This window comes from Malania oleifera, chromosome 2 (genome assembly GCF_029873635.1).
Source record: "Malania oleifera isolate guangnan ecotype guangnan chromosome 2, ASM2987363v1, whole genome shotgun sequence".
Taxonomy (NCBI): Eukaryota; Viridiplantae; Streptophyta; class Magnoliopsida; order Santalales; family Ximeniaceae; genus Malania; species Malania oleifera.
The window spans coordinates 52495786-52510323 of NC_080418.1; the positions used below are offsets into that span (position 1 = coordinate 52495786).

The 14538-nt window shown below is 33.5% G+C and overlaps 1 protein-coding gene across 3 annotated transcripts in view; it reads left to right on the forward strand.

Moving 5' to 3' along the window:
* LOC131147798 (diacylglycerol kinase 5) overlaps window positions 1-14434 on the forward strand; it is a 61733-nt gene extending 47299 nt beyond the window's left edge. For all 3 annotated transcript variants that reach the window (XM_058097373.1, XM_058097374.1, XM_058097375.1), the window contains exons 11-13: window positions 11611-11698; window positions 12462-12578; window positions 13927-14434. In XM_058097373.1, the coding sequence (XP_057953356.1) occupies window positions 11611-11698; window positions 12462-12578; window positions 13927-14250 (529 nt within the window). In that variant the 3' untranslated portion in view covers window positions 14251-14434. The remainder of the gene's footprint in view (window positions 1-11610; window positions 11699-12461; window positions 12579-13926) is intronic.
* The last annotated feature ends 104 nt before the right edge of the window (window positions 14435-14538 follow it).

Sequence of the window (14538 nt, forward strand, 5' to 3'; positions counted from 1 at the left end):
ATGTGGACATTTATCTATTTCGTAGGACCATTGAGTTATTCTAGAAGGTCTGAAAATGTGTATGCGCATGCTCACTTGGTTTTATTGGTATTCACTTAAGACCAACTAGGTCTTGCAGGAGCAGAAATTAGAAGCATTCCACAAACTGCATCTCATCTACTTTAAGCATTCCACAAACTGTATCTCATCTACTTTGGGACTGCAGCTGCATCCTATGGTTGCTTGGCTTTCTTTTTTATGAAATGCTTCAATAACTGCTTTTCATGTGTGAAAGCAGCCAACTTGCCACCAAATCATTAAAAGACCTTTAAAATTCTAGTCTATGGGAAAATTTTGAGATTAGACTTGTCTTATCCAGTGCACGCATTATGTGAGGCCGGGCCTTGGATCATGGTAAGGTTGCTCCTTTATGACCGGTTGGTCATGGGTTTGAGTCCAAGGAAACTGCCTCCCTATATAAAAGCAGGGGTAAGGCTTCGTACACTGTGACTCTACCCTTGCAAAGTGGGGAGCCTTGTGGCCTGGGGATGCCCTTATCCAGTTCCTGCATTAGTCACCTCCTGTACTAGGTAATAATCCTTCTTTGGAACCTCAATTCGGCAATGATATGCACAATCTTGATTCAAAAAATCTCTCTAATCTTTCTAACATCTCACTACCATCTTGGTGAACACTTGTTTGCATTATTATAAACCTCAAAATAGTTTTGGCAGCTATATATTAAGATGTTACTATTTTGGGTTGTGTAGGGATAGAATTACAATGTAATTTTTGCTATCTTATTAGCATTGTTATGTGAAAATAATGTCTTTTATGCAACGACCATAGTTTTTGTTAAAAGTTAGACATGCTTATTTGAAGAAAGTATATGTTTGTATTTTATAGTTCTACATATAATTTTTCAATAATGTGATATAATTTACACAACAATCCCTAGACAATTCAACCTTTGACTCTTCAAAATCTCTCTACTTCTCCAAACCTTCGCCATTTTTCGTGTATTTGTGGTGCGGGTGCTTCAATAACAAAAGTAGTGAGAGAGGCCTTTCAATTGTGAGATACGAAAGCTGCCTGGAGATTCTGGTTTCTGGACACATTAAAACTTGCTCTTTGATATTGATTTGAGAATTGAGAATCTTTATGATTCATTTTTACTTTAATATGTTGGGACTTGGGAGAAGCTGATGCTTTCAGAAATACATAAAAATAAATAATTAGAAACATTTTAAAATTCAAGCAAACAAACTAACAACTGAGATGAAGGGGGGGGGGGGGGGGACAGAACAAAATAAAAACAAGAAGTTACATTTAGAAAGTATATGATAGATAATGGTTATTTTGGACATTGAGCCTTTTTAGTATGTGCTAGAGTTATGTTTGTATGCATGAGTAAGGGTATTATGGTCAATGGAATGTACTAACAGTTAACATATATTAGGGAGAGACCTATCACTGAGATAAGGGTCTTCCATTTTACCCAATTATTCTACATGGTATCAGTGCAAGATACGACCTGAACCCTGAGTTCTTACACAAACCAAACCCTAAACCTCAAACCTGCTGCTGTAGAAGGGTAACCAGAAAAAAGTCCAGGAGCTGCTGGAAAAACACTGTAGTTGCCGGAAAATCCTGGATGCTGGTGCCCTTTCAGAAACTCAGAGAAACCCTTCATATTTTGCTAAAATAACTACATAGCCACCCACAGAACCTTCTGATCTGCTGCCTTGTGAAATTTTACAGCTGGAGAGTGTCCCACACACGACCACACTATGGCGCATCAGAGTGTTCGGAGCAAGACTTCTGCTCCCAATTATTTTTTTTTTTCTAGAATGTTCTAAATACCTCCGTACATCATAATATCAAGTTGTTCGTCAAGTATTTTGTTTAAAAATTCAAACTTTTCCTGATTGTTCACTGTGAGCACTTTGTTGATGGTTCTTTGGTACCATTAGGGCTGTGTGTTGGTTTCTTGGGGCAGAGCTGCAGCAGCCTTGTGCAGGTTTATTTGTGACTTGTTCATGGTGGATCACCTTGTTCATGGTTGTTCCTATTGTTTGGTACCATTTGGGTTGGTGTTGGTTTCTTAGGGCTGTGTAAGCCTCTTGGTGCTGTGGCAGCCTTATGTTGGTTTATTTCTGACTTGATCATGGTGAGTCACCTCGTGGTTGTTCCGGCTATTAATCTTGTTATCATTGGTCTGAGCTTGTGATTGTTGGGATGGAGTCCTCAAACCCCAAAAGTATGTTCCCTCATCAATTACTTGTTTGAGTGAACCGTGTACTATTAACTTTCTCAGAGGAGTATTCGAGGTTTTTGCAGTATCAACTATCAAGTATCCTAACAAGCATCTCATCACATTGCATCTTTTGCTCAAAAAGGTAATCCTATGGTCTATATGTCTTCTGGAATCTCTCCCACTAGTCCTTGGGTTATCGACTTTGTCATGATTGACCATATGATAGGTGTAAACTTCTCTTTTGCCCCCCAATATCCTAAAAATCTACCTCAAGTTACCCTTGCTTATAGGCCCACTACTACAATTAAGGGGATAGGAACAACAAATCCTGCTCTCTCCATCTCTCTTAGTAACTGTACCAATTCACTAAATTTTGTGGTTATTTAGAATCTAAACACAAGGAAGACAATTGGCATAGGACAAACGACTTGTGAACTTTACTACTCGGAGTCACTTTCTCCTCCTTTTGCCTACACACTATTGCTTCACCACTTGAAATCCATTGTCGCTTTTGTCATCCGTCCTTGGACAAGTTGAAACAACTAGTTCCTACCTTGAGTTTTGTGTCTAATCTTGAGTGCGAGTCTTGTTAATCGAGAAAATGTCATTGTGTTCCCTTTGCTTCTTGAGCCAACAAACAGGTAGTTAGTCATTTCATGCTAGTACATTATGATGTTTGGGGTGCTAGTCATGCTAGGACGAAGTTTGGTTTTCAATACTTCGTTACATTTTTTGATGACTACTCCAGGATGACTTGGTTGTATTTAATGACAGATCACTTTGAGTGAGTTAATATCTGCGCTTTATGTTCTCAAATGAGGACTCAATTTGATATGCCAGTTAGGATACTTATAGTGATAATGGTAAGGAGTACTTCAGTACCCAATTCACTACCTATATGACTAATTTTGGTATGATCCATTAGTCATTTTGTGCCTGTACTCCACAAAAAAAAAAAAAATGGAGTTGCAAAACAAAAAAGCAAACATTCTCAAAGTTGCTTGTATCCTATTATATCAAATGAATGTCTCCAAAGTTTTTTGGAGTGAAGTCGTGTTCACTGTATGTTGTCTCATCAATAAAATGACATCCCTTGTTCTTGGTGGTAAAATCCCATATTTTAGTTATCTTCCCTAAGGCTCCTTTGTTCCCACTTCCTCCTTGTATATTCAGTTGTGTCCCCTTTGACCATCAGCTAAGTCTAGGAATGGTCAAGCTGGATCTGTCTGCTATGTAATGTATTTTTCTTGCCTATTCATGTACTTAGATAGGGATATCGATGTTGTAGCCAACTTTGCATTGATTATTTGTCTATGTTGAGGTCACTTCTTTTGAGTCTACACCATACTATTTTGAGTCCTTAAGCCCTCATTTGGGAGCACTTAAGAAAAATTGCTTATAGCACTTACCACTTAAAATAAGCACTTCCATAAAAAAAAGTAACGTTTGGTTTGCACTACAACTAACACTCATTGCGATAAGTGTTTTTCCAGAACCACTTTTTTAAGAACTATTAAGTGAATTTTTAGGAACAATCCAAGATAGCTTTTGACCACTTAAAAGTGTTATTGTTCATAGGAGTGGTCAATTTTATAAATATAAGAAAATTTAGTGACTATTTTATAATTTAAAAAATACATCAAAATATAATCGTATATTATTTTATCATGCACTATAATATATTAATTATTAATAAAACATAATTAAATTTTGGAATAAAGAAGAAAAATCATCTATTAATTTAAATTAATATTAAAAATTAAAATACTAATTTAATTAATAATATTATTTTAACATAAATTAATATGATAATCATATGTTATAAATATATATTAAGAACAAGATTATTATTAATCAAAAAATAATATTTTATTTTTTACTCAATAAAAATATAAAATATTTATTAAAATAATAGTTAAAATAATTAGTAATTGAATTGTTAATTAAAAATTGTTATATATTATTTTATTATGCCTTATAACCTATTAATTATTAATAAAATATAATTAAATTTTAGAATGAATAAAAAAACCATCTATAAATTTAAATTAATATTAAATAAATTAAAATTTTAACTTAGTTATTAATACTATTTTGAACATAAATTAATGTGGTAATCATATGTTATAAATATACATTAATAACAAGATTATTTTTAATTAATAAATAATTTTATTTTATTCAGTTAATAGAAAATATTTAAATTTTAATAAGAAAAATAATATAATTTTCATTTAAATTTTTAATTATAAAAATATTAATATTTTTATTTAAAATATATTTAAAAATACATATGAGTTATTCAATTCTTGATTGAACAAGAATTATCTATCAATTTAAATTAACATTAAATAAATTAAAAATTAATTAATAATATAATTTTTATCATAATTTAATGTGATAGTAATATGGTATAAATATACATTAATAACACGATTCTTATTAATTAAGAATTTAAAAATAATAATCTTATATTATTTTTTAATAGTATTTAAATTTTAATTATAAATAATTAAAATAATTATTAGGGAAATTGTTAATTAAAAAATATTAATATATTTGTAATTTAAAATATGTTTAAAAATAATCTTAATAGTACCCTATCACATAAGTAAGTGTCCAAATGCCACTTATTTGAAGCACAACCAAACACAAATTATAACTTTCAATATTTTTCTAGTTTAGCACTTATTATTAGCACTTATTAATTTCAGCACATTTTCTAAAAAGTACTTCTGCATAAGTAATTCCAAACGATCCCCAAGTTCTATTAACCTTGATGAGTCCCATCCTCTGTGTTAGCTTTACCGTGATCCCAAAAGGGGGGTTGAATTGGTATTTTTAAAATTTAACCCCTAGATATTCCTCCTAACAGCAGTATGTTCACAACCCTATGGTCAATCTAGTGCAAGTAATATAAATATATCAGAAATTAAATGAAGCGATTTAATTAACAACACATGCACCAGAAAAATAATAAAGTATGAGTGACACACATAAATGTTATCGAGGTTCGGCCAATTGCCTACGTCCCTGCCTTGGCTAACAAGCACAAGGATTACCACTATAGTTGCTCACTTAACCGGGTGGAGCATCACCTATACAAAACAGGTCAATTAGCACAGGGTTGACCTCAACCTTTACAATAATCCTTACCGGGTTGGATTACGGCCCCTGAGGCCACGCCTGGAAACACTTAGATATTACAAGCAAATGGTACAATGAAATAGTGCTTTCACATAAAATTTGTACCCAAGTAGTGCGCTCAATCACAAACACATCAATAGCATGAATATAGTGTAAGCTCGGTGATGTATGTTTTGCTCAATCAATGCTCAACACAAAATAATCAGTATGATGCTCAAGAGTATTTCAACACAAGCAACAACTTGGAATTCTAAATAGGATATCTTAATAACACATCAATATTCCAAGTAAACTAAGCAGATAATCAACCTAGCTTCCAATAGATTTTCCTCAGTGAAAGATGCACAATACTAGTTTGAAGAAATATTTGTTTGTTTGAAAAATCTTTGCACACCGAAAATTAAACTATCGGACACTTGCAATGAAATGCAAATATCCTAAGCTTCCTTGGTTTAATCCCACGCTAGATTTATAATGAAGAAATCCGTGGGTTAAACCTAAGCTAAAACTCCCCGAGAGAAATATATAAAACAACCATACAAATGGGAGATTTTAGCACAGTATAACAATCACAATAACACATGAAGAACTCTCACAATCTCAGATTTTATTAAAGGAGGCAAGTTTGAGAGTTTTTGGACAAAAAGAGGATTTTCAAAATAGAGAGAGTTTTTGCTAATCACTTTGCTAATCGTTAGCTGATTTTACAAATGAAGGTATGTTTATAGTCAGGTAAAAAAAATAACCATTCGGGATATGATAGGCATTATTAAAGAAAGTCCCAAACAATTAAAACTTAATTAGCCCGTCTTAACCCAGTTTTACCATGGTTAAACTAATATTAACCGGGCGAGATTCAGGTGGTTGAACCTAGGTTCGGTCGCCCGAGAAGACACAGCAATAAAATATTTCAAATGAGGTTCGGTCGCCCGTATAATTGTTAGGCAGCCTGAATCAAAGTCAGTAGCAAAGCTACGTAACATCTGGTGCTTGGTCCTGGGTTCGGGTGCCTGAACTCTTGAATTCGGTCGCCTGGGGCATATTTGAACTGAAATATTCGGTCGCCCGAGTTGGTGAGTGGTCCCTTTCAATGCATTCAGGCGCCTGGGGGAGATTAGCACAATTTCGGTTCGGTCACCCGAAAGTAGGTCAAAATGTTGACCTTCAAGGTTTGGGCGCCCGAGGAGTTTTGTACTCCAAGGTTCGGTCACCTGACCCCTCTTAGTTTGCTTAGATATATTCCATTTAAGTACAATTATTTCTCACTCATATTTTATGCAATGTGTGTGTGTGTGTGTGTGTGTGCGGGAGCCTAGGGTCTTACTATGGTCAAGTTGAGCTCACACTATATCTTGTGTGCATGATGTGCAGGTGATAAGCATATAAACCATATCCTAGATTACTATTACAGACCTTATTACATAAATGACTAATATATTACAATGTAAATTACAAAACTCCACGGTCTTCTTGTTTCTTCAAGTGCCATCAAGGAAGTTTCATTTGAACCTGCACAAACACTTGACAAACATCAAATATCAATATTTGTCATTATCAAAACTGGGTGCGACCTATAAGGTCAACACTCTGCCTAACCTTCCAAATCCTAACCTATACTCTATGCCAGTCCTACTATATATTCATCTAGTTTGAGTCCTTCTCGTCCCTTGGATCATCTGAAATTGCAAGCATACACATGACAACTCAAGGGAGGAGAGCCTCCTCTAGCTTTCACTTTTGTGTCTATGATTCCTTCGTCAAATGATCCTATTTCCTAATGTTATTCCTCCTATGGCTCATGGCTATTCAGAAAGGTAAACACACTCGTACCCAACATTCCAATCTTTAATTTTTTTTGTTATGATTTCATGTTACCCTCATATTACATTTTTGTTAGTTTTCTATCTTCTATTTCTCTTCGAAAATCTATTTCTAAACCCCTATCCATTTTAGGTGGTGGACTACAACGGTTGAAGAGATGTGTGTTTATGATAATGATACTTAGGATTTGGTATCTCCTCCTCATGATAAGTCTATGGTTAGTTGTCGCTAGGTGTACAATGTGAAAGTCAATTCAAATGGTTTCATGGCTTGTTTGAAGGCTCATCTTGTTGCTATAGGCTATAATTACATGTAAGATTTGGATTATTTAGAGTCATTCTCTTTGGTCACTAAATTTGTCTTAGTATGTTTGTTCATTGCCTTAGCCACCATTTGTCATTGGTCTCTTTATTAGTTAGATGTGAAGAATGCTTGACATGGTGATCTTTAGGTGGTCTATATGGAGCAATCATCTAGGTTTGTTGCTCAGGCAGAGTCAGGCTTAGTGTGTCAACTTAAGAAATCATTATATGGTTTAAAACATTTTGCTAGAGCAGGCTTTTGATTCTATGTGTAAATCACTTTGAATTTTATTGTCATACTCCATCCGACAGGATTTTGCCTTTTGTTTATGTGGAACATATTGTGATTACTAGTAATAATGATCAAGGTATCCAAGGCCTAAAGCTTTTCCTACAAACTAAGTTTTAGACCAAAGACTTGTGACCATTGAAGTACTTTTTTGTGTATAGTATCAAGATGTTGAATAGGAACTGTCTTGTCATATGGGAAGTATATTATTGATCTTCCAAATGAGACTAGTCTATTACGATTCAAGCTTGTAGATACATCCATGGATCCTAATAGTAAGTTAGTGCTAGATATGGGTGATTTGTTGCCCGACCTAGAATAATACCCGAGATTCATTGGAAATTTGAATTATTTATAGTCACTCAACTCTTTACATCTTTCACAACAAATGTTGTGATTTAGTTTATTGATTCTTTGGACAAGTCACTAGGTTGCAATAATTTGCATCTTGAGATATCTTAACGGTGCACCTAAGAGAGTTTTGTTAGATTAAGATCGAGGTCACACTTATATTTAGGGATATACAGATGTAGATTAGGCCACATCACCCTTTGATAGACGATCCACAATTTGGTTATGTATCTTTATTGGGGTTGGTTTGTTTTCATGAAAGAGTAAGAAACAAACTATTGTGGCTAGGTCAAGTGCTGAGTCAGAGTATTGGGCCATGGTTGACACTGCGTGCGAATTTATTTGGTTGAAAAACATGTTGGAATAATTGGGTTTTCAACATTCTTAGTTTATGGAGTTGATGTGCCATAACCAAACTACTATTCATATTGCCTCCAACTCGATCTTCCATAAGTAGACAAAAAACATTGAAGTTGATTGCCACTTTCTTTGTGAAAAAAGTTGTGTAGAAGCTCATTACAACCACTCACGCGAAGTCTGATTTGCAGCTGCTAATTTATTTAGTAAGGCTTGGGGGTGCTCATGTTAACTTTATTTGTATTTGTTAAAGCTTTGATATACATTGTTGGTCCAAAACCTAATAGCTTAAGCTTTTAGGTAAAGTGGTGATCTAACATGGTATTAGGTCTACCAAGAGGTTCTATGTTCTAGTCTTGTTCTCCATGTTTATTGTGGTGTTTAAAAAATCATTGTGCTTCCTATCATGGGTGTTATTTATTGTGTGCTTATCTCTCCATGTGCTGTCGAGTTACATGCGCAGGGGAGTGTTAAAGCTTGATATACATATTTGGCCCACAACCTAATAGCTTAAGCTTTTAGGTAAAGTGGTAATCTACACTCCAGCTTGAGGGGGAGTGTTAAATGGTTATTTTGGTCTTTGGTGTTATTAGTAGGTGCTAGAGTTTCGTTAGTAAGTGTGAGTTAGTAGGGGAATTATGGTCATTGGCATGTACTTGACATATATTACAAAGAGAGGGAGGGACCTATCATTGAGATAAGGTCTTCTGTTTTACCCAATTATTCAACAATAGTCTAATTGAAATTGCTAGTAAATCTAAACAACAGTTTTGAAAACTACCAAATTTTCAAAGTGAAAAATATACTCAAATGTGAAGTAGTTCCTGCACATATTTCCTAATTAAGTAGAGATTATGTCTGAACTAGTAAATTGATCGCATTTGGTAAATTGATCTAGTAGAATTAGACATACTCCGATGTCTTATTTGGTAAGTGAGAAAAATTTTAGAAGTCTCTTTTCTATTTTTACCCTTTATAAAAAATGAAAATGAAAAAAAAAAAAACCAAAATCTTATTTTCCGAAGGTTAAGATTAGAAAATAACACATATTTAGGTGTTAGATAATAAATAGTTAATATTGAGATTCAGTGACCAATTCAAGTTAAAATTCAAAATTAATTTATTAAATTGAGTTTTTAACACACATTATTTTACTCCTTATGCTTGCGCCTTGATCTAACTCAAATCCCAATTTAAACATTGCATTTAGTTGTGCCATAGAAACTGGAATTGATGAAGAAGTTGGGCTAGTTATTGGCACAGTTTTTCTTTACTACCATGCTTCAAATTCAATATGAGCATGACTAGTCCACTCAGGTTGAACGCTTTGAAAGTTTTTAAAATTAAATGTAATGTTTTCACAAGTTTTTTTTAATGAAACATTGTTTTCACCTTTGTTTGAATGGTTGTGGTCAATGTTTTGAAAGAGGCTCAATCAAGGCTCACCTTAGGCCAAGGCAGGCCCAAAACGTCTTGAGGTTCAATCTAAAATACCAAATCCCCAAAAGGCTAATGCATTACGTACTAAGGCTTACGCATGTATATAATGCATGCCTTTTGCACATTTTTAGTTGAGGCTTAACACATTTTGGTTGTTGTGATCCTCAAGTTAGATTTGGCTAAACTCCATGTTTATATAAAAGGAGTGTTATAATATGAGTTGATTTCTAGAACTCTTGAACCTCAACCTTTCCAAAATAATTGAGAGTTGTATCTTAGATCTTGAAAATAATTTGAATTTTGTAGTGATATAGCCATCTCTTGTCATGATACGTAATGGATTCTAGTTAGCAATTTTTGAATGGCTAACAAGTAGTTCGCAAATTATATTTGATTTTTTTAACATCATAGTCATGATTTTCTTAATTTTTTCTTTATTTTTAAAATGTATGTAATTTATTTACATATTTTATCTAAAAAGAAAATTCTCAAAAGGCTCAAGCCCCAATGCCTTAAGGTCTACATGTTGCCTCTTAAGGGATATAGCACCCCACTTTACACCTTTGCCTTTTAAAACACTGGTTGTGGTTATTTGCTCAAAGCAACCCTTGTATTGCTTTGTCTAATAAATGAATCATCACAAATTTTTTGAAGCTTTTTTCTGTTAGTCTACCTTTTGCCAAATTCTTATTGAGATCTATTGAAGGAATTCTAGATAGGGGAAAGAAAGAGATTGACATTCTTTGTTAGTTAATTGTCTCAGCTCAATTGTGGTTTGTCTTCTTCAATGTACATGACATCCGATGCTAATTGAGCATACTGACCAGCATTTTTTTTAAGAAACAGTGGTTGGTGTGATGCATCTGTCTCAATTCCCAAGCATCATTGCTTTGCTTAAATCAACAATGACAAGGGAATATGATCATAAATGCAAAACAATACTAGTATCACAGTATTTCTCGTTTGTGTTTAACATGATGATTGATTTATATGCTCTAGTTAAAAGGTGAAAACATACACTGAGGTTGACAAAAGATGAAAAAATAATCACCATAACGAATTATTGAGAAACCTTTTTCCTTTTTGTTACCATAAAAATGTCATCTGGGTCTCAGAATTATGCCTAGAGACCGTTTTATGATTTTCCATTAGGGATCATCGCTAAGGAGTAGATGCTCTTTCATTATTCAAAAAGTTGGTCAGTCAACCACATGGATCTCATGAATGAAGGCTCAAAATATCTCTGTGCTGGGGCTTTCTTGTTGAAGCTGCTGACAAAAAGCATATTTTCAATTTGTGAATGTAATTTTATTCTACATCCTCTTCTTGGTCATTAAAATTTAATAAGGATTTTTATATGTTATCATCATTGTTGCTGCTCATTTTCTTTTTCCAGTTTGTCACTTTCCTGATAGATTCTGATAACTGCCAAGATTTTTTTTTCTTTTTTTTGGTGGGGGATCTCTATATTATTGGAACTCTCATGATTTATGGAATAGCGGAATGCTGGTATTTTTTTTTAATTCCATTACTATAAACATTTTTTATGGACAAACTGGAACATCGTTGAGTTCTTCAATTAATCCTTTGTGGGATATAAATTTGAAATTAATATTTCATAAACAAAGAATTCTTCAACTAATTTTTCTTTCTTTAATATATTGCAGCATCAGGTCAATTGTGTGTCTGAACTTGCCCAGCTTTTCTGGCGGACTGAATCCTTGGGGAACACCAAATAGGAGGAAACTGCATGATGTTCGTTCATCTTGTCATTATTTGATTATTTAGAATGATAAACTAAGGGGCTGTTTGGTATATCATTGTAAAAAATTAGAGAAACGAAAACCAAAAACCAAGAAACTAAAACCAGCAACTTGTTTGGTTAACATTTATAAAACTAAAACAAATTAAAAACTTTATTAAAAAAATTCTCATTTTCATTTTAAATCAAATCATATTATAAAAATATAATTAAAATAATACACATTAAAAAAATTACTATGAAAAATAAAATTTATTATAATTATTTTACTTAGTTGTTCCACTTTCAAATTTTACTTATAATAAAAATTTAATTGGGCACAACAATTAAAAAATAGTAAAAATATTTTGTAATTGACTTTATTATTATTTTTCAAAATTTATGTATATTTTTATTTTAATTATATTTAAATTCATATGATCATTTAATTTGATTTTAATTTAAAAATGTATAAAATGAATAATTTAATCCAAAAATACTATTTTTTCCAAAACAATTGAAAACCATAAAATTTGGTTTTCAGTTTTTTCACAAACAGCTAAAAATTGGCAACAGAAACAAAAAACTGACAACATAAACAAACACGTTTTTATAATCTATTTCTTCAGTGCAGAGAAACAAAGAACATAAAACAACGATACCAAACATACCCTAAGTAATGATATCATTATTAATAATACTTTTCTTTTTAATTGCCTTGATGTTTATGTTGCTTATGCATCTTAATGAAGTGCCTTCTTTGAATCTGACCTACAGAGAGACTTAACTCCACCATATGTAGATGATGGTCTTTTGGAAGTGGTTGGTTTTAGGGATGCTTGGCATGGGCTTGTTTTGCTTGCTCCAAATGGACATGGGAGACGTCTTGCACAAGTAAGAAATGAATTCAAGTTGTTTTCTATTACTAGTTTTCTGCAGTTTTGTTGGATTCTTTAAACCCAGACACAAGAAAATCTCTCTTTGACGGATCAAATATGAAGGCAGTGTATCCTAGTCTTGAATAATGGTGACAATCCCATACTTCTGAATGGCATTTAACCATATACGTAGAAATGTTGACCAGCACAATATGTATAAGCATACTCCTGGTGGACACTTGAAAAGTATGGAAAATATTGAGAAAATGGATGAATATAATACCTTGAAATGCAAGCCTAGCCTTCGCTCCCCTTACCCCCTAAAAATTCCCATGGCTCCATTTGAAATTGGTCTAATGTGAAACTATGCATTTGTTTTCAAGTTATTGACCATTTGGATTCTAAATACCAGGGCAAGAAGGTTCACTGTCTTGATGGTCCATCCAAGATATATTATTGGCAGCGAACAGCCTTCAGTATAAGAGTTATGTCAATGAAAAGACATCTTGTTTAAAACAGTAGATTGTGGGATTTGAACGGTGGTGTCCACTCTACACAGCCCTTGCCCTACAACCACACCAGGGCACCAGTTTACTGAAATAGAAGTTAGCTCCCCCTCTGGGTGGTCCAAACCCATTTGTGAATAAAAATTGTTTTCTGGTATTTTACTTCTTTTAACTTTTTTTTTTCCTTTTTTATGTTATAAACAATTTCTCCTCTCATACTGATATTGTTTATGTGCAAATAGGGACCACACCCAATGATAAAATGTGAAAATGTGATATAGGCGCATTTTTAATCAGATGAATAAATTCACTATTAAAGTTTAAAGCATGATATGGGTGAAGCTGAACGTCCTTTGGGAATGAGAAGGCAAGATAACTGAAGTAGTGAGAAAGTTCATGTAGCCTGTATTCAAACAAACAAAAGATTTTGCTAGTGCCACCTGAGACCAAAAAGTTGGATAGGACTATTGACAAAAGATTTTGCTAGTGCCACCTGAGACCAAAAACTTGGATAGGACTATTGACTTGAATTAATCCAATTGTTCCATTGCTGTGGTTGGACATTGCAGTGCAGTGTTGTGTAGAAATTTGTTGCACAGAATATGGAAGAAGGATCATATGATGTTAGGAAGGCACTGCTTAAATAATCTACTTTACCTGTGTAATGTGCAGCATACATAATTGGAAAGTGAGAAACCTACATAGTGGAATGTATTTTGTGGGCTGTCTTTTGGGTGAATAATTGCTTCATTTAATAAATTTGTACACAAATATAGAATTGTTTTTTATCTAAAAGAAATATTGAATCTCATTTTATTTTTCTCATTGTTTAATTTTATATTGGGTTTTTGGTTCTAGGCATCCCGAATTCGCTTTGAGTTTCATAAGGGTGCAGCTAACCATACATTCATGAGAATTGATGGAGAACCTTGGAAACAACCACTTCCGGTAGATGATGACACTGTTGTTGTAGAGATTTCTCACCTGGGTCAGGTAAACATGCTTGCGACCCATGATTGCAAGTCCAAAAGTGCCCATGATCCCTCGACACCTTTAAATCATGATGCTGAAGAAGATGATGGTAATGAGGAAGACTCTGTCCAAGGGGAAGAGTGGAGGAAATTTGGTGCTGCTGACACATTTAGGATCCCAGATGGGGTTGATATTTCTCATTTAAGTTGAAACTATCCAATGTTTCACCCAGTTGCTTTTGCTTCGTTGATATTAATTTTTTTACCTTTAATTATTGAGGTGCCAATATTATTTGAATTTTAACATTGATGTAATTGTTGTCCAGTTGTTATTAACAAGTCCTTTGTGGTCAGTTTAGGAATGGAAACAACCATCTTGATGCCATTTTCTCTAATTATTTGCAATAGGATCTTGAACTGAATATTCTATTTTTCCAATTCTTGTGGTTCCCGTTGTCTTGCACTCGGCATCTCAATATGCATTATGGAAGGCATAGAT